The sequence below is a fragment of the Microcebus murinus genome, chromosome 18 (assembly GCF_040939455.1).
Source record: "Microcebus murinus isolate Inina chromosome 18, M.murinus_Inina_mat1.0, whole genome shotgun sequence".
NCBI classification, from domain to species: domain Eukaryota; kingdom Metazoa; phylum Chordata; class Mammalia; order Primates; family Cheirogaleidae; genus Microcebus; species Microcebus murinus.
In genome coordinates this window covers 14,915,320-14,941,095 of record NC_134121.1, presented here as the reverse complement: position 1 = coordinate 14,941,095, position 25,776 = coordinate 14,915,320, and the positions used below count along the sequence as shown (strand labels likewise).

Here is a 25,776-nt window from a genome sequence, read left to right as displayed (position 1 = left end):
GAGAGCTCAGAGAAGTTTATTCAAGTGAATCAGGACATGGGGGTGCCAGGCGGGTGTCCACAAACAAACCAGCAGGTGTAATCGGATGGTCAGTGGAGTCTCAGTGAGGGGCACCCTGTGGAAGAGAGAAAGTGAGGACACAGCCAGGAGCAAGCAGGTTCCTTCTACAACTCCGCCCCACGCCATCCTACCTCCTTTCTCCTGCAATCGCCACAGAAGACACCAATGGTTGCGTTCACCAGTTGTATCCCACACAGCACGATTTCTAGGCACGAGGCGGCCACCAGCAAGGAGAATAGTGTCACATTCCAGGGGACCACGTGAGGCGGCTGCTCACACAAATCCCATTGAGTCCGGTTGAGCAAGTAAGCACCTCTGTGGGTGGGACAGGGTCACGTGAGAGGAGGTCGTCCCCCATGCCACCCACCACTCACACGTGGAGGGCATTTGCAAAGGGCTCAGCTGGCCCACGTGCAGGGAGCTCTCTCGAAGCCCAGTCCTGCCCAGGTTTCCCGGCAGGAAGGACGGGTGGGAAGAGGCAGAGAATGGAAGGCACGAATACAGGCGAAACCTTACGAGGTATCTTCCAAGTGGTAGCTCCACTTGCCGTTCATCAAGCATTTGGGTCCAATTCGGAGCCCGGCTCCCGACACCGAGAGGCAGTACAGGGCACCAAGCACCCCGAATGCCGAGGAGAAGACCGAGCGGAGCATCTGGATGCGTGTGGAAGGAGAGGTGAGTAAGGGCAGCAACCTCCCCGCTTGTCCCACCACGCCTGGCCTTGTCCCCCACATCACCGCGCTCTTCTTGAGTCAGGTTTAAAATACATTTCCCATCAAACCCCGGGCTTGGAGTTAGGCTAACTCTAGGAGCCAGCGGCCAGAGAGGTTCATGGGGGTTGTAGTCCCCTCTGGCCAGGCACATGGAGACCTAGGGTTTGCGGGTGCGAGGGAGGGGTGAAGCGGAGCCTGGGGCTCTGCGGACGAGCTCGTGTAGCCAGGAGTTCTGTACAGGGTGCTATGGCTCTGCGAGGACAGGTTCAGAGACCGAGTCCTGACTTCCTTCTTAATTTGGATCTTACCCTGCAGCGATTTCCACAGCAGCCTGCGCCGCAACAGCCCTTGCCCCCGGCGCGAACAGCTGCAATTCCCGGACATAGTACCTGCGGAGCAAGAGTCAGTGTGATAACTGGATCCCACAGCCTGCACCTCCCACCCCGCCCCCCTATCCACAATGCCTTGCTTGCATCAATGTCTACCTCTTCGGGGAGGCTGCTGCGAGGCCCTCAACCCTTTGGACCATAGGGAGACCTTATCGCCACTTCTCCTGGAACTGCCCGGCTTTGCGCAAATAATATATCATTATTTACGTGCCTACCTTATCTCCGTCCAGATTGTAGTTTACTGGAGGGTAGAGTCCAATATCATTATATTCTTTGGCACGTAGTAGGTGCCCAACTGAATGGGAGTCAGGAGGCCTGAGTTTTAAGGCCAACCCTGCACTACTTCACACTCTATGAATTGATTCATCTCTCTGAGTCTCAGTTGTGTGCTCTGTAAAATGGGTCTGCAGAGGTACCTTGCAGAGCTGTTCTTACGATTTAATGAGATAACAAGCTGACTAGGTATCAAGACTGGCTCAGAGTAAATGCTCAATAACTACAGATTCTCTTAGCTGCACCCTTACCCTTGTTGATTCTTCTTTAAATGTTTGGTAGAATTCACTAGTGAAGTCACCTGGTCTTGGGATTTCTTTTTTTCTCAATCACCTTATTAGTTATAGGTATGTTCAGATTTTCTGTTTCTTCTCAAGTCATTTTAGGTAATTTGTGTGCATCTAGAGATTCATCTATTTCATCTAAGTTATCCACTTAGTTGGGGTCCAATTGTTCATAGTGTTATCTTATGATCCTATTTATTTCTGTAAGATTAGTTACAGGAAGAGATAGTGGTATTGGAGTGTCTGGTGAATTGGGATTACGGTAGAGCATGGAAGAGTTATGCTAGTGGATGCTGTGGCGTTCAGTGTAGGATATCCTGAGATTCAGCTCCAGGTCTTTTTGTTCTCCTTGGAGCCTTCCTGACAAAGCCCATTCCCTCTCAGGGAATTAGCTGTTTACCCTCTGCCAATAGTCGCCTCCAAAATTGATGCCTCCAGATCCAAATCTGCCTGAAGGATATGGTCACTTGAATGTCTTGGTTTTTACTCAAATTCAGCCAGTTTCATACTGACCTCACACTATTCCCCAAACCCACCTCCCTTTGACTTTCTTGTCTCCATCAGTGGAAAAAGTCACCCAGGCTAGAAAACTTTAATCCTCTACCCAGCCAGACCTCAAGTCTTCTTGACTTTTTCCTTAAGTGGCTCCTGAATCTGTCAGGTTTTTTTTTCCTTCTTTCCCACGTTCAATCCCTAATCACCTCCCAGGAGGATGATGTTCTAAGCCTCCTTACTAGAGTCCTGTAGCTCTTGCCCCATGCCACCCCACAATCCAGCCTAGGTGGATTAACACAGATTAGCAGATTAAACACAGCTTTAAACTGGTCTCTTTTCAGCTGGAATCCTTTAGGATCTGTTCACAGAGGAGCCCATTAAGACTGAACTCTAGCAAGACATTCGAGGCTCCTCGCTCTGGCTCCGGCCTGATCTTTGTCTTCATTTTACCAGGCCAGGTTCTTTGCCCATCTCCTGTCTCTGGAATCCCACAGCTGTCTTCCTCTTTGCTTCCCCACGTGTCTTGTCTGGCACATACCATACAAGCCAGCATTTTGCTCTTCTCTAGGGAAGGTGCTGAGAGTTTTAGTTCTATTATCTCAGTCACAACCTCAGAGAAACACCTGCTGAGTTGAGCTGGCTTTCCCACTGGACATTCTCCTCTATTTCTGTCTCATGGTAGGGCCAGGCCCAGGCCCAGTGCTGACCCCTTTCTTACCCTCACTGGTGAGATCACTCACTGAGAGTCTCCTGGATCCAAATACATCTAGAATTGCCTTTTGAAGTTACCAATTTTGAATGACCTACTTCTTTGAGATTTTTACTCTTTTGGTTAAAGTGTTTGCTTCCCTTTGTGGTCTGAGCTTCTTTGTCTTGCTCACTGCCATCTAATTGTCTTTTCTTTTCTTTTTGAGACAGAGTCTCACTTTCTTGCCCAGGCTACAGTGAGTGCCATGGCGTCAGCCTAGCTCACAGCAACGTCTCAAACTCCTGGGCTCAAGGGATCCTCCTGCTTCAGCCTCCTAAGTAGCTGGGACTATATATATATTAGTTGGCCAATTAATTTCTTTCTATTTATAGTAGAGACGAGGTCTTGCTCTTGCTGGTTTTGAACTCCTGACCTCGAGCAATCCACCCCCCTTGGCCTCCCAGAGTGCTAGGATTACAGGCTTGAGCCACCACGACTGGCCTAATTGTCTTAATGAAAAGAGAAGTGTCATTGTGGCTGCAGGAGGAAACACTGAGTTTATAGCTTGAATCTGCTCACTTTTCTCCATCTCCACGGCCACTGGCCTGGTCCAAGCCACACTCATCTCTCCCGGACAACTGCAGTGACCTCAGTCTGGTCTTTCTGTATCTATTGTTGACTTCCTGTCCATTTTCCACACAAAGGCCAGAGGGGCCTTCTTCAGTCCAGTGGGGTGTGGAACAACCAGAACTCTCATAATGTGCTGATGGAAATGAAATTGGTACAAGAACTACAGAAAAGCATTTGGCAATATCTATTAGCACTGATTATTTGCACACCTTAAGAATCAGCAATTTTACTCCTAGGCATATATCCAACAGAAATGCACACATATGTTTACCTAAAGACATCTACAGGAATGTTTATGACAGCATCATTTGCAATAAAGCCAAAGTGGGTACTATCCAAATGTCCTTCAACAGAATGTTTAAATAAATTGAGATATTCACACAATAGAATACATAAGAAATGATTTTTAAAAAACCTACAGCACTACAGCTACGCCTGCTAACATGGATGTCTCTCACAAACATATTATTGAGTTTGAGACACAAAAGAACACATACTGTATAACTCCATTCATATAAAGTACTAACTAGGCCAAACGAGTCTATAGATAGAAGGCAGAATAGTCATTACTCTTGGTGGGGGGAGTGAGTGGTGAGAGGCACTGTCTGGGATTCTGGTAATGATCTATTTATTGATCTGCGTTCAGGGTACGTGGGTGTGTTTACTTTGTAAAAATTCATTCAGCCGTTTACTAAGGATCTGGGCACTTGTTTGTATGACAAATAAAAAGTTTTAAAATGTAAAAAAAGAAAATGTGTGAAAAAAGTCCTTCAATAGTTTTCTGTCACACTTATAGTAAAAATTCAAATTACTCACTGCAGCTTTCAAGCATGTACACAGTCTAGCTTCTGTCCTCGTCAGACGTCCCACTAAACCTCAGCTGCTTTGGCCACTTGTCCAGTCCTTGGAGATGTGGTGCCTGTTCCTGCCTTAGGCTTTGTACTTCCAAGTCTCCGAGTTTGCAATGCTCACACCTTATTTTTGTCAGTTGGGTCTCAGTTCAGACATCACCTCATGGAGGCCTTCCCCAAAAATCCTATAAAAAGTGGTCCCCCCACCTAGCCTAGGAACTCTTTATGATAGCAACCTGCTTTGTTTTTTGATGTTACCTACGTACCTGAAACCATCTCTCTTATTTATTTACTTCATTCATTTAGTGACAGTTAAGTGCCAGGCACTAGTCCAGGCACCAGGCACATAGTAGCCAAAAAAGCAGGCAGTCCTGGCTCTCACGGGGCTTGGGGTCTTGCTTCCTTGATACTGGTTGCCTCACCAACAGGAACGCAAGCTTCCGGGAGAGCAGGGACCTTGTCTGTGTCCCCATGGCATAGGGTGGTGCTTCTTGAGAGTGACTCTGGACACAGAGGTGGGGGAAGGCAGCTGTGAATGAGTGTGTGAGGAGGGCAGCCTTGGAGATCTCCCCTGAAGTGGGCTGGTTCGATTGGGCAGAGGAGTGTGGGCAGGGGTGGAGGTGGTTTAGGCTGGAGAAAGGGGTGCAGTGTGACACTGGGTAAAGGAGTGTGACATCTCAGAGACAGTTGCATTTTGAGGGATGGAGTAGAATCCAACAGCCATGAATCCACACAGGAGGAGGAGGAGAAGGAGAGGAGAAAAAACATCAGAGGGTAAGAGAGGATTGTAGGTTAAAGGAAAGGTCTGGCCATTTAGCTAACAGAGGCATGACCATCGAAAGGGATGAAGGTGAGATCTTTCCTAGAGAATGTCATTAGTCAACTGTCCTGAGAAGTGGAAACCTGTGCTGGGCAGATATTTTGTTTTCATACCATAAAGATATTAAACTAGGTTGGCCATTCAAAAGTTCCCCTAACTGGGGAGGCAGTTGGAGGATGGGGGTTAGGAAGTCTGAAAATCAGTCTCCTCTTCCTCCACTTCTCCTGACAGATCCTAGTCTCCAGGAGAACTTGTGGGCACGTTCTCTGCCATATTACCCTAGGCTCCGAGTTTACCCCTAGCACCCAGCACAGAGTGGGCATCCGGAAACGTGGGCTGAGAGTGAACAGATGCTGAGGTGGGGGAGGGTGACACTGAGTTACTAGGTAGAACGACTAATCTGTGATGTCACTCCCTGGCTTCAGACATTTTCACTGCACTCGACCTACCATGCCTATTATTATTCTGCCCTGATGACATCTCACACAACCAGCTGCTCCTTCTGCCTGGACCCTTGTAGTGAGGTGTCCCCAGCATCTGCTCAACAGTGGGGATGGGGAGCGACAGGTAGGACATGCTCCCTACCCAGTCAGGAAGCTCTGTAGAGCAGTGAGGCTTCCTTCCTTCCCGTTTCCTTCAGGCATTCAGCTCAAGACCCTAGGCAAAGCGTCCCTAGCGTGTTGGGAACAATTGGGTGGGCTTCCTGTCCCCACCAAGCCATTGCCATCCCTTCCCAGGCAACCATCCTTTCCCCCCTCTCTCTCTCCCTGTCCCTCCTGTTCAGAGCCCCTTAGAGCGGCATCGAGTCCCCAGCCCCCAGCCTTCTCACCATCAGTCCCCCGCCGATGAAGCCCGCCATGAGCCAGACTTGCAAGCTGAGGTGGCCATTGGTCCAGGTGGTCTCTCCGTTAGGCACCAGCAGGAGGGCATTGGCCACGATGCAGACCAGGGAGAGGGGGATGAGGGAGAGCCCCACGCAGCGGGCACACTTTCCCGTGCACATGCTACAGCACTGGGAAGGACAGGTGGCGAGTGAAAGTGCTGGAGGTTCCCAGGTCCACAGGAAAACAAGCCCGGAGCAGGAGCAAAGGTCAGGGAAGAGGAGTGGCAGAAACTGGCTGGATCACAGTGATAAGGGAGAGAGGCACCCGAGGAAAGCAGAGGTGCTGCAGCCCTGAGGTGCAGTGGGGGAGGCGGTGGTAGGCGGAGATGGGGGAGCTTGACACGCAGAGGAAGTTGCCTGGGGTTAGTGTCTTGCCCTTTCTTCTGCACACACCTCTCCACAGCCCCTCTGTTGGTTCCTTAACTGCTCTGTGAGGTAGCCAGGCCCCTTGATGTTTCTGAGTCTCAGCTGCCTCATCTGTCTAAAGGGAATAGTGATGCCACTTGCCTCATGGGGGGTCGTGAGGATCAGATGGGGGCACCATGAGAAGTACTTTGTAAACTAGGAAGCACAAAGCAGATGTATGGTGGCCTCATCCTTTTTATTGGTTCCACAGGGAGAGTTCCTCCTAGAAAGAAACGAAAAAGATGACAGTGGGCTTTCATCGTCCTTTCATTGCTTTTTGTCAGTATCTGACTATTGACCCTTCCTCCTGTTGAGGCCATACTTGTTTCTGAGGGAGGGGGGTGCTCGAGACTGAGGCCTTACTGATGAATTAGAGCATTCTAATTCTCTGGCCTCCATGTTTGATTCAGCTGTGGCCATGTGATCCAAGCCAGTCCGGTGCGAATCAATTTCTGGGTTTTTTTGGTTAGCATTCTGAGGTCAGAGAAGTTCTGCTTTTGTTGGAGTGCTGAATCAACAAAAAGAAGTTATTACTCAATTATTGTATACATGTCCGAGTTGTTTCTGTGTGTGAAGACCAACAGAATTGCATTTCTGAGAATGCTTGGATTTGGAAATAACCCTGTGTCTCCTTCTTCTCGTTTTTGGGGAAGTCATCTTAACTCACCAGGAGATGAAGTAAAATAAAAACTCCCAAATGGAGAAGTCGTTGCTTAAGTCTAAATATTTTTTTTTTTTTTGAGACTAAGTCTTGCTCTGTTACTCCGGCTAGAGTGCCATGGTATCAGCCTATCTCACAACAACCTCAAACTCCTCTCCACAGACCCTCTGTTGGTCCCTTAACTGCTTTGTGACTTGGCTCAAGCAATCCTTCTGCCTCAGCCTCCCGAGTAGCTGGGACTGCAGGCATGCACCACCATGCCTGGCTAATTTTTCTATATATTTTTAGTTTCCAATTAATTTCTTTCTATTTTTAGTAAAGATGGGGTCTTGCTCTTGCTCAGGCTGGCTTTGAACTCCTGACCTTGAGCGATCCGCCTGCCTCGCCTCTCAGAGTGCTAGGATTACAAGTGTGAGCCACTGCGCCTGGCAAAGTCTAAATCATTTCTATAAATCTTGTCACAAAACTAGGTGTAAGTTTCAAAAATCTTTTAAAGAGAAAATATGGAATATAAATTCTAAAAATGATATTAGGCTGGGCATGGTGGCTCACGAGTCTGATCCCAGCACAAAGAATAAAAAATAAAAAAATTAGCCGGGTGTGGTGGCACACACCAAAACTATAGTCCCAGCTACTTGGGAGGCTGAAGGAGGAGGATTGGTTGAGTCCAGGAATTTGAGATTACAATGAACTATGATTGGGGTGGCCACTGTACTCCAGTCTAGGCAACAGAGTAAGATCTTCTCTCGGCCGGGCGCAGTGGCTCACGCCTGTAATCCTAGCACTCTGGGAAGCTAAGGTGGGTGGATCGCTCAAGGTCAGGAGTTCGAAACCAGCCTGAGCGAGACCCCGTCTCCACTAAAAATAGAAAGAAATTAATTGGACAACTAAAAATATATATACAAAATATTAGCTGGGCATGGTGGTGCATGCCTGTAGTCCCAGCTACTCGGGAGGCTGAGGCAGGAGGATCCCTTGAGCCCAGGAGATTGAGGTTGCTGTGAGCTAGGCTGACGCCACGGCACTCATTAGCCTGAGCAACAAAGTGAGACTCTGTCTCAAAAATAATAATAATAATAAAAAATAAAAAGATCTTGTCTCAATACAAGATAAATAAATAAATAAAAATAAACATGATATTAACAGTATTAAAGATCTCAATCATTTATTGCCTGCCATGCCCTAGGTCCATTTTAAGGAACTATATTAAGTAACAGAAAACTCAACTCTCCTGAAAGAGACAGGGAAATTACTGGTTTAGGCAATCAAAACATCCAATGTAGTAGTGCTCTGTTTTTGTTTGTTTCTTTCTTTCTTTGTGTTTTTTTTTTTGAGACAGAGTCTCACTCTGTTGCCCAGGCAAGAATGAGTGCCGTGGCGTCAGCCTAGCTCACAGCAACCTCAAACTCCTGGGCTCAAGCAATCCTGCTGCCTCAGCCTCCTGAGTAGCTGGGACTACAGGCATGTGCCACCATGCCCGGCTAATTTTTCTATATATATTAGTTAGCCAATTAATTTCTTTCTATTTATAGTAGAGACGGGATCTCGCTCTTGCTCAGGATGGTTTTGAACTCCTGACCTCTAGCAATCCACCTGCCTCAGCCTCCCAGAGTGCTAGGATTATAGGCATGAGCCACCGGCCTGGCTGTTTTTGTTTTTTTGAGACAGAGTCTCACTCTTGTTGCCCTGGCGAGAGTGCTGTGGCATCAGTCTAGCTCACAGCAACCTCAAACTCCTGGGCTCAAGCCATCCTCCTGCCTCAGCCTCCTGAGTAGCTGGGACTACAGGCATGCACCACCATGCCTGGCTAATTTTTTCTATATATTTTTAGTTGTTTGGCTAATTTCTTTCTATTTTTAGTAGAGACAGGGTGTCTCTCTTGCTTAGGCTGGTCTCGAACTCCTGAGCTCAAATGATCCACCTACCTCGGCCTCCCAGAGTGCTAGGATTACAGGCGTGAGCCACCCACCACGCCTGGCCTGTTTTTTAAATCTATAAATGACCACTTTATTTTTATATTGAGCTAATATTGAGCTGCACTTGAATTCACATTCTTTTTTTTGTTTGTTTTTCTTTTTGAGACAGAGTCTCGCTTTGTTCTCCAGGCTAGAGAGTGCTGTGGCATCAGCCTAGCTCACAGCAACCTCAAACTCCTGGGCTCAAGCAATCCTTCTGCCTCAGCCTCTGGAGTAGCTGGTACACTATAGGCATGCACCACCATGCTTGGCTAATTGTTTCTATATATATTAGTTGGCCAATTAATTTCTTTCTATTTTTAGTTGACTAGTTAATTTTTTTTCTATTTTTAGTAGAGATGGGGTCTCGCTCTTGCTCAGGCTGGTCTTTTTTTTTTTTCTTTTTTTCTTTTTTTCTTTTTTTGAGACAAAGTCTCACTTTGTTGCCCAGGCTAGAGTGAGTGCCGTGGTGTCAGCCTAGCTCACAGCAACCTCAAACTCTTGGGCTCAAGCAATCCTCCTGCCTCAGCCTCCCGAGTAGCTGAGGCACGTGTCACCATGCCCGGCTAATTTTTTCTATGTATATTAGTTGGCCAATTATTTTCTTTCTATTTATAGTAGAGACGGGGTCTCACTCTTGCTCAGGCTGGTTTTGAACTCCTGACCTTGAGCTATCCTCCCACCTCAGCCTCCCAGAGTGCTAGGATTACAGGTGTGAGCCTGAATTCACATTCTTAGCAAAACAATTGCCTGAGTGCACACACACACTCCATACACACCATTATAGGATAGCCCTTTATTCTTCATCTTCCTTCTCCTTCCCCTCCTCCTCATCTTCTTCCTCCTCTTCATCTTCTGGTTCATTCTTCTTCTTTGAGCCTGTTAGCCTGCCAGGGCCCTTCTCTACTACTTCACTTTTGCCCTTGGCATGGTATGCAGCAATCTCCTTTTCATATTTCTCCTTTAGCCTATTTGCCTTCTGTTCATATGGTTGTTTATCTTTCGCTGACTGTTCAGACCACATTTCACCTAATTTTTTTGCAGTATCCCCAGTGGTTAGGTCTGGGTGTTCACTTTTGATCTTGAAGTTCAAGATGTCATCACTGTTCTTGTATTGTTTCTCTACCATTCTCCCTGTTTCTTTTTGGTTTTGGCTTCCTCCTTAAGATGGACCCACCTCCTGCTGGTGGTATTAGTTGCTGCAGTTCCAGACCTCATGTCTTTATACCATCAGGAGGAAGAGAATCTCTTCCCATAGTTTTCTTTTCTTTTTTTTTTGGTTTGTTTATTTATTTATTTTTTTGAGACAGAGTCTCACTTTGTTGCCCAGGCTGGAGTGAGTGCTATGGCATCAGCCTAGCTCACAGCAACCTCAATCTCCTGGGCTCAAGCGATCCTCCTGCCTCAGCCTCCCAAGTAGCTGGGACTACAGGCATGTGCCACCATGCCTGGCTAATTTTTTCTATATATTTTTTTAGTTGGTCAATTAATTTCTTTCTATTTTTAGTAGAGACGGGGTCTCGCTCAGGCTGGTGTCGAACTCCTGACCTCCAGCAATCCACCCACCTTGGCCTCCCAGAGTGCTAGGATTACAGGCGTGAGCCACCACACCCGGTCCATAGTTTTCCATGAGGATAAAAGAAGCTTCTTTCCCCATGTACCCCAGAGAACTTCTCCTTGGCTTAGATTGGGTTCTGTGCCTGTTCCTCAGCCAGCTCACTGTGTCCAGGAAGTAGAACTTGCTAATTAACTTAAGTCACTCAGGGATTACTCTAGAACAGGAGGAGTTGTCAGTTCCTTTTAAACCACCAGGATGGGAAATTAGGGGCACTAATAGGAAGGAGGAAGGATGGAATAAATGATGGGGAGGGAATCTGTCTAACCTCCCTGATCCCATACTCTCTGGCCATAGCTCAGAAGACAACAGGTGTGTGCCTGAGCAAGTGAATGGCAGAGCTTGTGAGTTAGCCCCATTCTTCTGTTTCTAAGTAGTAGCAGGCTTTTTAGCTGGGAACATGGGGACTCAGTTAAAAACTATATTGTCAGGCCGGGCGCGGTGGCTCACGCCTGTAATCCCAGCACTCTGGGAGGCCGAGGCAGGTGGATTGCTCGAGGTCAGGAGTTCGAAACCAGCCTGAGCAAGAGTGAGACCCCGTCTCTACCATAAATAGAAAGAAATTAATTGGCCAACTGATATATATAGAAAAAATTAGCCGGGCATAGTGGCGCATGCCCGGCTAATTGGGAGGCTGAGGCAGGAGGATTGCTTGAGCCCAGGAGTTTGAGGTTGTTTTGAGCTAGGCTGACACCACGGCACTCACTCTAGCCTGGGCAACAAAGTGAGACTCTGTCTCAAAAAAAAACAAATAAATAAATACTATATTGTCCAGCCTCTTTTGCAACTAACTGTGACCATGTGACTAAGTTATGACCTATGAGAGGGTGCAGAGATGGTATGTTCAGCTTTGGTAGCAAACTTCAGGGAATGAGCATGCCTTCCCCTCCCCTCCTGGACCACAGGCCAGGAGTTGAGCCACTTTAACTCTGCTGATGAAGACAACCCCTACATATGGTGAAACAAGAAGGGAAGGTTCTGGGCCCTTTGGACAGCCCTGAGGAGCAGGAGCACCCTTACAGCCAGGGATCACCCTCTTCCTTACTTTTTTGTGGATTTTTTTTTTTTTTTGAGACAAAGTCTCACTCTGTCGCCTGGGCTAGAGTGCCCTGGTGTCAGGCTAACTCGCAGCAACCTCAAACTTCTGGGCTCAAGTGATCCTCCTGCCTCAGCCTCCCTCCCGGGTAGCTGGGACTATAGGCATGCACCACCATGCCCGGCTAATTTTTTTCTATTTTTAGTTGTTTGGCTAATTTCTTTCTATTTATAGTAGAGATGGGGTCTCGCTCTTGTTCAGGCTGGTCTCAAACTCCTGGGCCTCAAGCAGTCCTCCCGCCTCAGCCTCCCAGAGTGCTAGGATTACAGGAGTGAGCCAGCACGCCCGGCCTTCCCTACTATTTCGTGAGCAAGAAATATACTTCTATCCTGGGAGCCCCGGGTCACCTCCTCAGCGGCCCGGCCGGCGCCAGTGGCGGGAAGGCAGCTAGCGGGCGGGTCAGCGCACTGGCTGCGGCCGGGTGGGGGCGGGGGGCTGGCGACAAGCAGGAAGCTGCGGACCCGCCAGCGTGGGCGGCTGGCGGAACCCGGGCACCGGGAGGCGGCGGCGCAGCAGGTCGCATGGGGCTGCCCCTCCTGGCTCAGCGTTGTGGACCGAGCCTGCTGAGCGACAGGGAGCTGTTAAAAAAAAAAAAAAAAAAAAAACGAGCTCTTTCCACTCCTGTAGTAGAAAAATGTGCGGTATCTTCTGCATTGTCATCATCATCATCCAAGAAGAAGCAAGCAAAGCTAGAACACGGAGGATCGTCAGGCGCTAAACGAAATTCTTTTTTTTTTTTTTTTTTTTTTTTTTTTGAGACAGAGTCTCACTTTGTTGCCCAGGCTAGAGTGAGTGCCATGGCGTCAGCCTAGCTCACAGCAACCTCAAACTCCTGGGCTTGAGTGATCCTTCTGCCTCAGCCTCCCGAGTAGCTGGGACTACAGGCATGCGCCACCATGCCCGGCTAATTTTTTATGTATATATCAGTTGGCCAATTAATTTCTTTCTATTTATAGTAGAGACGGGGTCTCGCTCTTGCTCAGGCTGGTTTTGAACTCCTGACCTTGAGCAATCCGCCCGCCTCGGCCTCCCAAGAGCTAGGATTACAGGCGTGAGCCACAGCGCCCGGCCTTAAACGAAATTCTGATTAGAACAATGGATCATTTAACTGGAAAGCTCTATCGGGAAGCTCTGGTTATAAGTTTTGTTGTTCTTGCTGAGATTGTGAGTTACATGCAGGCATGCGAGGAGATAACATATCCTCCGACTTTAGAGGAAATCTGGGACGAAACCCAACATTTAGATATTGGGCTCGAGCAGAAACAATGGCAGCAGTAATGACTGAGGCATTAGCCAACAATCTGGAAATTGAAGTATTTAATAATAGGTGGGAAGTATGCTTTTCAAGCCCAAGTACAACTTGAAAGAAAAGACGGCCCTACTTAGGCTCTTAAACATGACCAGACAGCATTAGGAGGGATTCTTTTAGAAGACAAAGAAGAAGGACTGCTCAATTCCCACAAAGTTGTCAAGGCTTTAGGGGACCAGATACTGTTTTTAAATTGTCCTGATAAAAAGAAAACACAGTAATCAAGACGGCTGGTATTGGTTAAAGAACAGACAAATGGGTCAATTGAACAGAATAGAGAGTCTAGAAATAGACCCACACAAATATAATCTATTGATTTTTTTTATTTTTTAAAGACCATCCTTATTTCTGAGTCTACTGATTTTTGGCAAAGGAGCAAAGGCAATACAATGGAGAAAAAGATGGGGTTTTTCAACAAATGGTGCTGGAACAACTGGACAGCAGCATTTGAAAGGAAAAGTGAATCTAGGCACGGACCTTACACACTTCATAAAAATTAACTCAAAATAAATCATGTACCTAAATGTAAAATGCAAAAACTGTAAAACTCCTAGAGATAACATAGGAGAAAATCTAAATGAGCTTTGGCTTGGCAATGACTTCCATGATCCATGAAAGAAATAATCGATAAGCTGGACCTCATTAAAACTAAAAGCACAGGCTCTGTGAAAGATAAGCCACAGCCTGGGAGAAAATATTTGCAAAAGACAAATGAGATAAAGAACTGTTATCCAAAATATACAAATAACTCTTAAAACAATAAGAAAATAAATAAACCAATTAGAAAATGGGCCAAAGACCTGAACAGACACAAAGAAGATACACATACAGATGGCAAATAAGCATATGTCATCGACATCATATGTCATTAGGGAACTGCAAATTAAAAGAACAATGAGATATCACTACATATCTTTTAGAACAGTAAAAATCCAGAACACTGATAACATCAAATACTGGTAAGAAGAATGTGGAACAACAAGAACTCTCATTTATTCCTGGCGACAGCGCAAAATGGTACAGCCACTTTGGAAGAAAGTTTGACAGTTTCTTATAAAACTAAACTGTTACCATACAATCCAGCGATCTCACTCCTTAGTATTTATACCCAAATGACTTGAAAACTAGTGTTCACACAAAAACCTGCACGCAGATGTTTAGAGCAACCTTATTCATGTTGCCAAAACTTGGAAGCAACCAAGATGTCCTTCAGTAGGTGAATGGATAAACTGTTACATCCAGACGATGGAATATTACTCAGTGCTAAAAAGAAACGCACTATCAAACTGTGAAAAGACACAGAGAACCTTATAGACATATTACTAAGTGAAAGAAGCCAATCTGAAAAGGCTACATACTGTACGATTCCAACTATCTGGCGTTCTGGAAAAGGCGAAACTCAGGAGATAGTCAAAAGGTCAGTGGTTGCCAGGGGTTGGTGGGAGGAGGGAGGAATGAAGAAGTTGAACACAGATAATTTTTTCGGGGCAGTAGCTCTGTATGATACTATAATGGTAGATATATGTCATTATGTATTTGTCCAAACCTACAGAATGTACAACACTCGGAGTGAACCCGAATGTAAACTATGGACTTTGGCTAATGATGTGTCAATGTGGGTTCATTGATTGTAACAAATGTACTTCTAGTGCAGGATGCGGGTAGTGGGAGAGGCTGTGTGCAGGGTGAGGGGGAAAGGATATAAGGGAACTGTCTGTACTGTTGGCTTAATTTTGCTGTGAACTTAAAACTGCTCTAAAAAATAAAGTCTATTTTTATAAGTCTTCATAAAGATTATATTGTGTTTTAAAATGGAAACAAAAAGGTAATGATATATTTAGAAAATCATGGAAACAAAGTAGCAGAGTGAAAATTTGATGTTACTGAAAGTGTCAGTTCTGTTGACACTATCTGGTGAAACAGGAACATGCCAGCAGCCTAGAAGAAAATCTTAAAGAGACAATAGTGGGGCCTAGCGTGGTGGCTCAGGCCTGTAATCCTAGCACTCTGGGAGGCTGAGGCCAGCACATTGCTCAAGGTCAGGAGTTCAAAACCAGCCTGAGCAAGAGCAAGACCCCGGTCTCTACCACAAATAGAAAGAAATTAATTGGCCAACTAAACATATATATATAAATTAGCTGGGCATGGTGGCGCATGCCTGTAGTCCCAGCTACTCGGGAGGCTGAGGCAGTAGGATTGCTTGAGCCCAGGAGTTTGAGGTGGCTGTGAGCTAGGCTGATGCCATGACATTCACTCTAGCCTGGGCAACAAAGTGAGACCCTGTCTCAAAAAAAAATTAGCTTTAGTAAAGAAATTAGCTGGACAACTACAAAAAAAATCTATAGGTATCTATCTATATAGAATTAGCCAGGCATGGTGGTGCACATCTGTAGTCCCAGCTACTTGGGAGGCTGAGGCAGGAGGATCACTTGAGCCCAGGAGTTTGAGGTTGCTGTGAGCTAGACATGCCATGGCACTCCAGCCTGGGCAATAGAGTGAGACTCTGTCTCAAAAACAAAAAAAAAAAACACACAAAAAAAACACACACACTTAGACCTGGGCAGGAGGGTCTACCATTTGGCTCTCTGCTTAGTTCAGCGCTTCTCTAACTTCATACAGATCTCCTGGGCATCTTGTGAAAATGCAGATTCTGATTCAGTAGGTCTAGGGTGGGATCAGCATCTCTAACAAGCTCCCGGGTGTTGCTGATGCTGATGCTGCTGTTCCAGGGGCCACCCTATGGGTAGCAAGGCTGTGGAGGGCCCTGCTTATCACAGATACTTAAACACAAACCCCCTTTTCATTTTTAGCCTTGTAAGAAAGTTTTTGAAAGTTCAATAACCAAGTGAGGCCGGGCACTCTGGAGGCCGAGGCGGGAAGATTGCTCAAGGTCAGGAGTTCGAAACCAGCCCGAGCAAGAGCGAGACCCCGTTTCTACTATAAATAGAAAGAAATTAATTGGCCAACTGATATATATAGAAAAAATTAGCCGGGCATGGTGGCGCATGCCTGTAGTCCCAGCTACTCAGGAGGCTGAGGCAGCAGGATCGCTTGAGCCCAGGAGTTTAAGGTTGCTGTGAGCTAGGCTGATGTCACAGCACTCACTCTAGCCCGGGCAACAAAGGGAGACTCTGTCTCAAAAATAAAATAAAATAAAATAACCAACTGAGCAAATGGGAATTATGGAAGAGAAATGTGTGAGTTCAAGTGGAAGTGAGCTGAGAGCCTGCATGTGTGTGTTGGTGGGTTCTGTAAAGTGCACAGGAGTCTGGGCCCAGAGCAGCCCTGTCCAACCTGCCCCAGCAGTTCTGCTGTAACGCTCAGGCTTGCAGGTGGCAGTCCAGGAAAGAGTTTGGCTCCTCTAGCCTCTGGATCGTGAGGACTGTCCCAGGTGAGCAGGCTAAGGGTGTGAATGTGGGCCAGGCCCTGGCATAGCTTGTGTTATACATCTAAATCTTTAGACTTACCTGGCCGGGCACTGTGGCTCATGCCTGTAACCCCAACACTTTGGGAGGCTGAGGTGGGAGGATCGCTTGAGGCCAGCTATTTGAGACAAGCCTGGACAACATAGCAAGACCCTGTCTCTACGAAAAATTAAAAAAGTAGCTGGGCATGGTGGTGTACACCTGTAGTCTCAGCTACTTGGGAGACAGGAGGATCACTTGAGCCCAGCAGTTTGAGGTTGTAGTGAGCTATGGTGACACCACTGCTCTTTAGTCTGGGCAACTGAGAGACACTCTGTCTCCGAACTAAGTAAATGAATGAATGAATGAATGAATGAATATTTAGACTTACCATATGTGAGCCTTCATTTGTACTGTTCTCCTGGACCTTAGAAATTAGCAGTGGGCCTGCAGGATATAATAATAATAACATAATAACAGTTAACCTTTGAACATTAGAACTCATGGAAAATAAGAAAAAAAAATTATAAATAAAAAATAACAGTTAACTTGTATGCCAGACTATGTTCTAAGTTACATATATTAACTCCCATAATTCTCATAACACACCTCTGAGGAATTAGAGCTATGGTCATCACTCCTGCAGATAAGGAGACAGGGGATTTTGCAGTTTGGTTCCAGCATCTGTGCTCTTGACCACAGTGCTCGGTCGCCACCACCCAGATAAGGGAGCCTCTTGGAGGAAGCCTGAAGGACAGAAGAGGCAGCCATGTGACAAGCGGGAGGAAGAGCACAGTCAGGGTTGAGGGAACAGGCAAAGTTCATCTCAGGGGAGGAGAAGACCTTGCATTAAGGAACCAAAAAAAGTTCAGTTTACTGAACTTCCAAAGATTAGGATGGGGAAGAATGGTCCAAGATGAGGCCAGAAAGATAGTCAGGGTCTAGGTCACGTTGGGCCTTGTGCAGAGTTTAGAAGCCATTGGAGGGTTTTACACTGGGACTATGGGGATGTACCACCATGCCCAGCTACTTTTTAAAAAGTTTTTTAGAGATGGGATCTCACTATGTTGCCCAGTCTCATCTCAAACTCCCAACCTCAAGCAATCCCATCTTGGCCTCCCAACGTGCTAGGATTATGTGCATGAGCCGCCACACCCTGCTGAATTTAGATCTTTCAGTAGAAACCCTGCAATTGTAGCCCCTTGGCATTTTTCTCCTCTTTCTTCTCACAGCTGAGACCCCTGGAGACCAGGGACGGGAGTTCAATGTCCCTCTCACCCTCTATTATGTGTCTTTGGTGAATAGACACTGAGGTATGAAACAAAAATGCATTTGGCTGTAATATTTGCAAGACCCAAGGAGGTACTGGGAACAGATTCTTTTCATAGGAAGGAAAGGATGATGTTTTCTGGGAAAAGGCTCTGACTCATCAGGGATTAGGAGAGAACTGTGGACAGAGGTGGAGCCTTAGGAATGAGGAGGTGTCAGTGAGTTATCTACAAATTAGTCCTCATCTTGAGTGCAGTGTCAGGAGCGAGGTTGCTAAAGCAGAAGCTCCACCTGAGGTCTGTCTTCTTAACACCAGGAGAAATGTTCTAAATGTTGTAGTAAAGACAACCCCTTATGACATAGTGTATATTTATTTCAGGGGAGGCTAGCAAGGCAGAATCCGAACAGGGAATCAGCTCACTGTCATTTAACAGGCATCACTACATCCTTATTAGGGACCATTGAGTGGCAGCCTGGCTGGAACACATTATGCTCTATCCCCTCCCCCTCCATGGGTTTCTCCCTAAAGGGTCTTCCCTTTGGGAAGAAGGGAAGGGGCTTGCCACCTGGGTCCCCCTTTTCCTTGAGTTATTTTGAGTAGTGTATTAGTTTGCTAGGGCTGCCATAACAAAATACCACAGACTGAGTGGCTTAAACAACAGAGATTTATTGTCTCACAGTTCTGGAGGCTAGCAGTCCAAGATCAAGGTGTCAACAGGGTTGATTTTCTTTGAGGCCTCTCTCCTTGGCTTGCCAGTCTCCTGTGTCTTCACATGGTCTATCCCTTGTGTGTGTCTGGGTCCGAATGTCCTCTTTTTATAAGGACATTCATCATATTTAACTTAATTAGCTCTTTAATGACTCTGTCGCCAAATACAGTCACATTCTGAGGTCCTGGGGGTCAGGACTTCAGCATATTGTCAACAGAAAAGAAGCAAACTCTGGGCCGGCGCGGTGGCTCACGCCTGTAATCCTAGCACTCTGGGAGGCCGAGGCGGGTGGATTGTTCGAGGTCAGGAGTTCGAAACCAGCCTCTGAGCAAGAGCGAGACCCCGTCTCTACTATAAATAGAAAGAAATTAATTGGCCAACTAATATATATGTGTAGAAAATATTAACCGGGCATGGGTGGAGCATGCCTGTAGTCTCAGCTACTCAGGAAGCTGAGGCAGAAGGATTGCTTGAGCCCAGGAGTTTGAGGTTGCTGTGAGCTAAGCTGACGCCATGGCACTCACTCTAGCCTGGGCAACAAAGCGAGACTCTGTGTCAAAACAAAACAAAACAAAACAAAACAAAACAAAACAAAACAAAACAAAAAGAAGCCAAACTCTGTAAAATAATTTAAAGAAGTTTATTCTGAGCTAAATTTGAGGACCACGGCCTGGAGCCACGTCCAATAAGCCTTGAGCAAGTGGACTCACTGTGGTTGGGTTACAGTTTGATCTTGGACACTTCAGGGAGAATTACAGGTAAAGTCCTGAATCAATAGGTGGAAGGCATACATTGGTTTGTCCTGAAGAGGTTGGTGGGGGGGACTTACAGGTTATAGGTGGATTTAAAGACTCTTTGACTTGTAATTGGTTAAAGGAATGAGGCTTTGTTTAAAGGTTTGGAATGTTTTAAGGTAAGGAAGTCTGTTAATCAGAGACAGCTTTGTAATGAGCTACAAAGGGTATCTACAAGAAGGGAGGGGGCATGATGAGACTTATCTGACCTCCCTTCTCATGGCCAGTAACTCAGTTTTAGAGTATCCCAATGGCCAAGAGGGGGTCCATTCAGTCAAGGGGGGGGCGAAGCTTAAGATTTTATTTTAGTTCACAATTCTTCCCTTTTGGCCAAGATCTACCAGAAGTGAGATCTATAGCCAAACTCTTATTTTGTCCCATCTGTTGCTGGGGTGGTGTGGCTACCTGCCCCGGGTCCATCCAGGCCCTCGGTGGGATCCTTGTGGCCAAGAGCACTGAATAGCCAAAAGGGCTTACAGCCAATTAAATGCTTTAGGCTAGATGGGACAGGCACTCATCAACCTTTTAAAACCTAGTCAACATAAGGGTAAAACTCAAAATGTCAAAAGCCAAGTCTATCCTCATGACAACAGCTTTCTCCCAGAACCAAAAGAAACAAAAAAAAGAAAAAGAAAAAACGAAAAGAAATAATAATAATAAAAAAAGGCAAGGCTACAAAATTAATTCATCTATAAGTATTGAGCTATTATATTCTTGGACTTAGTTGTAGACTTGCAGCAAACATAAGCATTGTTAACCATTCAGGCTAAGGAATTTAGGGACTTTTGTTGCATCACAATATTTTAGTCTCTTTAGTAATTTGTCCTAAGGTGACTGATAAATTACTTGTTGTATCTCCTTTTGTATAAACCCCAAAACTGAGAACAATTATACTCAGGAAGTTCTAAGTCTATGGGAAGCAGGAAATTTTTAATGATTGAGATGGCTATCTGTACCACACGGCCGGAAAGGCAAAGTCTCTCATTTCATATTTGTTTAGGCCTCTGTGCACCCATCCTTGATCTGGAGGGAATAAAGTAATTCTGTCCCTTGGAATCAGCCCTTACAATCTCACATCCCCCTCTTCCGCAATAGTCCCTGGGCCTAGAGGGAGGATGTTTTCAGTCTTAGTCACAGGGCGTTGGCAGTGAATAACAAACAGGTTGGGCTCCCCCCTTTTTTTCCCTACCACCTCTCCTCTCTGGATTCAATCCTTTTAAATCCCAGAGATATATAGGAAACTTCCTATTTACTTAAAACTTGTCATGACTCTGGGAAACAAAGCAAGAGAATCAGTAATGTTTTAAATAAAAAGTCATAAAAATATTTTAGTCCTTTCCATGACACTTTTCTTAAAGAAGTAAATCTTGTACTGTAGCTGATTATAAACTATTGTTTAAGAAGAATCAGGGGCCGGGCGCTGTGGCTCACGCCTGTAATCCTAGCTCTTGGGAGGCCGAGACGGGCGGATTGCTCAAGGTCAGGAGTTCAAAACCAGCCTGAGCAAGAGCGAGACCCCGTCTCTACTATAAATAGAAAGAAATCAATTGGCCAACTGATATATATATATAAAAAAAATTAGCCGGGCATGGTGGCGCATGCCTGTAGTCCCAGCTACTCGGGAGGCTGAGGCAGAAGGATCACTCGAGCCCAGGAGTTTGAGGTTGCTGTGAGCTAGGCTGACGCCACGGCACTCACTCTAGCCTGGACAACAAAGCGAGACTCTGTCTCAAAAAAAAAAAAAAAGAAGAAGAAGAATCAGGCCAGGTGCGGTGGCTCACGCCTGCAATCCTAGCACTCTGGGAGGCTGAGGCAGGTGGATCGCTCAAAGTTAGGAGTTCGAAACCAGCCTGAGCAAGAGTAAGACCCTATCTCTACTAAAAAAAATAGAAAGAAATTAATTGGCCAACTAAAAATATATAGAAAAATTAGCTGGGCATGGTGGCACATGCCAGTAGTCCCAGCTACTCGGGAGGCTGAGGCAGGAGGATCACTTGAGCCCAGGAGTTTGAGGTTGCTGTCGGCTAGGATGATGCCACGGCACTCTAGCCCAGGCAACAGAGTGAAACTCTGTCTCAAAAAAAAAAAAAAAAATCCTGGCCGGGTGCGGTGGCTCACACCTGTAATCCTAGCACTCTGGAAGGCTAGGACCAACTAAAAATATATATACAAAAAAAGTTAGCCGGGTATGGTGACGCATGCCTGTAGTCCCAGCGGCTCAGGAGGCTGAGGCAGGAGGATTGCTTGAGCCCAGGAGTTTGAGGTTGCTGTGAGCTAGGCTGACGCTATGGCATTCACTCTAGCCTGGGCAACAAAGTGAGACTCTGTCTCAAAAGAATATTTTTTTGTATATGTATACAAAAAACATCCACATTTTGATTCCACCTTTAAATAACCTCTGAATTAGACAAAATTACATATATATGTAATAAGAGCACATTTTGCACTTCTTTTGTAATTTTTGTTATTAAAAACATATCTTGGCCGGGCGAGGTGTCTCACGCCTGTAATCCTAACACTCTGGGAGGCCAAGGCGGGCGGATTGCTCCAGGTCAGGAGTTTAAAACCAGCCTGAGCAAGAGAGAGACCCCGTCTCTACTCTAAATAGGAAGAAATTAATTGGCCAACTAATATATATAGAAAAACTGAGCTGGGCATGGTGGCGCATGCCTATAGTCTCAGCTACTCGGGAGGCTGAGGCAGGAGGATTGCTTGAGCCCAGCAGTTTGAGGTTGCTGTGAGCTAGGCTGATGCCAGGACACTCACTCTAGCCTGGGCAACAAAGTGAGACTCTGTCTTAAAAAAAAAAAAAATCCACATTTTGATTCAACCTTTAAATAACCTGTGAATTAGACAGAATTACATATGTATGTAATAAGAGCACATTTTGCACTTCTTTTGTAATTTTTGTTATTAAAAACATATCTTGCCTCTGCCTGTGGGTGCTGCGGGGAAGCATCCTTACAGTCCCTCTTCCCACTGCCGGCATGTCTAAGTCAGTCTCCTAAAGAACCCGCATAGCTGCGGGGAGCTCTTCATCCGAGGGTTGAGCTTTGAAACGACCGATGAGAGTCTGAGGAGCCATTTGGAGCAATGGGGATCGCTCACAGACTGTCTGGTAATGAGAAATGCCAACACCCAGGGCTCCAGGGCTTGGGGTTTGTCACATACGCCACTGGGGAGGAGGCCGATGCGGGAATGAATGCAAGGCCACACAAGGTGGGTGGAAGAGTCGTGGAACCAAAGAGAGCTGTCTCCAGAGAAGATTCTCAAAGACCGGGTGCCCACTTAACTGTGAAAAAGATCTTTGTTGGTGACATTAAAGAAGACACTGAAGAACATCACCTAAGAGACTATTTTGAACAGTAGGGGAAAATTGAAGTGATTGAAATTATGGCTGACAGAGGCAGTGGCAAGAAGAGGGGCTTTGCATTGGTAACGTTTGATGACCGTGATTCTGTGGATAAGATTGTCATTCAGAAATATCGTACTGTGAGTGGCCACAGCCGTGAAGTAAGGAAATCCCTGTCGAAGCAAGAGATGGCTAGTGCTCCATCCAGCCAAAGAGGTCGGAGTGGTTCTGGAAACTTTGGTGGCAGTCGTGGAGGAGGTTTTGGTGGGAATGACAACTTTGGAGGAAACTTCAGTGGTTGAGGTGGCTTTGGTGACAGCCGTGGTGCTGGTGGATATGGTGGCAGTGGAGATGGGTACAATGGATTTGGTAATGATGGAAGCAATTTTGGAGGTTTTGGAAGCTATAATGATTTTGGCAATTACAACAATCAGTCTTCAAATTTTGGACCCATGAAGGGAGGAAATTTTGGAGGTAGAAGCTCTGGCCCCTATGCTGGTGGAGGCCAATACTTTGCCAAACCACGAAACCAAGGTAGCTATGGTGGTTCCAGTAGCAGCAGTAGCTATGGGAGTGGCAGAAGGTTTTAATTATTTCCAGGAAACAAAGCTTAGTAGGAGAACCAAGGAAGTGAAAGGGAAGCTACAGGTTACAACAGATTTGTGAACTCAGCCAAGCGCAGTGGTGGCAGGGCCTAGCTGCTACAAAGAAAACATGTTCTAGACAATAGTCATGTGTATGGCAAAAAACTGGAAGGACTGTAGCTGTGACTAATTGTATATCAGGTTATTTTAGTTTCTGTTCTGTGGAAAGTGTAAAGCATTTCAACAAAGGGTTTTATTTAATGCAGATTTGTTTTCACCCATGCTGTTGATTACCAAATGTAATAGTCTGATCATCACACTGAATAAATGTGTCTTTTGTTTCTTTAAATGTGCTGTGTAAAGTTAGTCTACTCTGAAGCCATTTTGGTAAACTTCCCCAAAAGTGTGAAGATAGAATTCCTTCAGAGTGGTGCGAGATTCTATTTGAAATTCATTTACAACTCACTTGGGTGGAGAAGCTATTGTCTTCAGAAACCTTGGTGTAGTTGCACTGATGGTTACTTGTTGTGACCTGAAGTTCATCATTAAAAGGGGTCATCCAAGGAAAATCATGGAATTATTGGTTATAAAGATGATTGTTGGCATATCCTATGCAATATATCTAAATTGAATAATGGTACCACATAAAGTTATAGATGGGAATGAAGCTTGTGTAACCACCATGATCATGTGTAATCAATAAATGATTTAATTATCTTGAAAAAAATAAAATAAAAACATATCTTATTCTTTGGTACACTTTATATATATAAACTCACATGCACTGCCTAGTATTCTTATTTATTTATTTATTTATTTATTTATTTATTTATTTATTTATTTTGAGATGGAGTATCACTCTGTTGCCTGGGCTAGAGTGCCCTGGCATCAGCCTAGCTCACAGCAACCTCAAAATCCTGGGCTCAAGGGATCCTCCTGCCTCAATCTCCCGAGTAGCTGGGACTACAGGCATGTTCCACCATGTCTAATTTTTGGCTAATTTTTTTTTCCATATATTTTTAGTTGGCCAATTAATTTCTTGCTCGGGCTGGTTTCAAACTCCTGACCTTGAGCGATCCACAGCCCTCAGCCTCCCAGAGTGCTAGGATTACAAGTGTGAGCCACCACGCCAGGCCTAGAATTCTTATTTTTAGTAACTTTAAATTGTAGTGAAAACTTAAGCATGAAGTCATGAACTGTCTGTCATAAAACACTTGTCACTGCAAAACAAGATCACAGATTACTATAAAATTAATTCAGCCGAACTGATAATTCAAAGGTTTTATAAAGCAAAAGTCTTACTCCTTTATAGAGGGCAGACTCAGTTTCCCAAACAATCATAAGACCTAATATAGACAAACTGAGATGCAAATTAGTGAGGAGGCAACTTGAATGTCTCTCTTTCTCTCTCTTTCCTCCCTCTTTTTACAGTTTATTCAAAAGGCAAACAAAAAATCTTTTGTTATTCCAATTAATCATGTGAAAATCTTGTTCAAAAGAGACAACCAAATTTTACTTTTGCATTACTGTATTAATGGTAAAGCCAATTTTAATAAAATGTTATAAGGCCGAGCGTGGTGGCTCAAGCCTGTAATCCTAGCACTCTGGGAGGCCGAGGCGCGTGGATTGCTCGAGGTCAGGAGTTTGAAACCAGCCTGAGCAAGAGCGAGACCCTGTCTCTACTATAAATAGAAAGAAATTAATTGGCCAGCTAATATATAAAGAAAAAAATTAGCTGGGCATGGTGGCACATGCCTGTAGTCCCAGCTACTTGGGAGGCTGAGGCAGCAGGATTGCTTGAGCTCAGGAGTTTGAGGTTGCTGTGAGCTAGGCTGACACAATGGCACTCACTCTAGCCTGGGCAACAAAGTAAGACTCTGTCTCAAAACAAACCAAAAAACCAAAAAAAGAAAAATCCATCTAACTTTAATCCATTTGACTGTAAGTTAAGATTTTTATAAACATTTTAGAACCTTCAGTTTTTAAATTTTTATGTCCTGTTAGTATTAGTCATCATTTATTTAATTTAAAAGTTTTTAAAACTTATAAATTAGGCAAAATTGTCTTTTTTATAACAACTATTTGTATGTCTTTTTTTTTTTTTGAGACAGTCTCACTCTTTCCCTGGGGTAGAGTGCTTTGGCGTCAGCGTAGCTCACAGCAACCTCAAACTCCTGGGCTCAAGCAATCCTCCTGCCTCAGCCTCCCGAGTAGCTGGGCTTATAGACATGGGCCACCATGCCCGGCTAATTTTTTCTATATATTTTTAGTTGGCCAATTAATTTCTTTCTATTTATAGTAGAGACTGGGTCTCACTCTTGCTCAGGCTGGTTTTTTGTTTTTTTGTTTTTTTTGAGACAGAGTCTTGCTTTGTTGCCCAGGCTAGAGTGATCACTCTTGCTCGGCTGGTTTTTAACTCCTGACCTTGGGTGATCCTCCTGCCTCGGCCACCCAGAGTGCTAGGATTACAGGCCTCAGCCACCAGGCCTGGCCTTATTTGTATGTCTTTATGACCCTTTTTTATTAAAAAAAAACA

The 25,776-nt window shown here is 45.3% G+C and overlaps 1 protein-coding gene and 2 pseudogenes across 1 annotated transcript; 2 read left to right on the top strand and 1 right to left on the bottom strand.

The window, feature by feature from the left end:
* TM4SF5 (transmembrane 4 L six family member 5) lies at positions 1 to 17,261 on the bottom strand. Its single transcript, XM_012779432.2, has 7 exons — positions 17,141 to 17,261; positions 16,923 to 16,978; positions 6,033 to 6,714; positions 1,082 to 1,162; positions 577 to 713; positions 192 to 375; positions 1 to 115 (listed from the first exon to the last, which is right to left on the bottom strand). The coding sequence occupies exons 3-7, from the start codon at positions 6,204 to 6,206 to the stop codon at positions 101 to 103; spliced, it is 591 nt and encodes a 196-aa protein (XP_012634886.1). The 5' UTR covers positions 6,207 to 6,714; positions 16,923 to 16,978; positions 17,141 to 17,261; the 3' UTR covers positions 1 to 100.
* On the top strand, positions 12,340 to 13,348 carry LOC105879204 (general transcription factor IIE subunit 2 pseudogene; annotated as a pseudogene).
* LOC142861839 (heterogeneous nuclear ribonucleoprotein A1-like) lies at positions 14,783 to 23,246 on the top strand (annotated as a pseudogene).
* The last annotated feature ends 2,530 nt before the right edge of the window (positions 23,247 to 25,776 follow it).

What these genes read in the sequence shown, in the direction of transcription:
- TM4SF5 (XM_012779432.2), bottom strand. Translation starts at nt 6,206, where the DNA reads ATGTGCACGGGAAAGTGTGCCCGCTGCGTGGGGCTCTCCCTCATCCCC. An exon ending in TCATCGGCGGGGGACTGATG is followed by an intron (nt 1,163 to 6,032) that starts GTGAGAAGGCTG and finishes CTTGCTCCGCAG; the next exon opens with GTACTATGTCCGGGAATTGC. An exon ending in TACCACTTGGAAGATACCTC is followed by an intron (nt 376 to 576) that starts GTAAGGTTTCGC and finishes TCCCACCCACAG; the next exon opens with AGGTGCTTACTTGCTCAACC.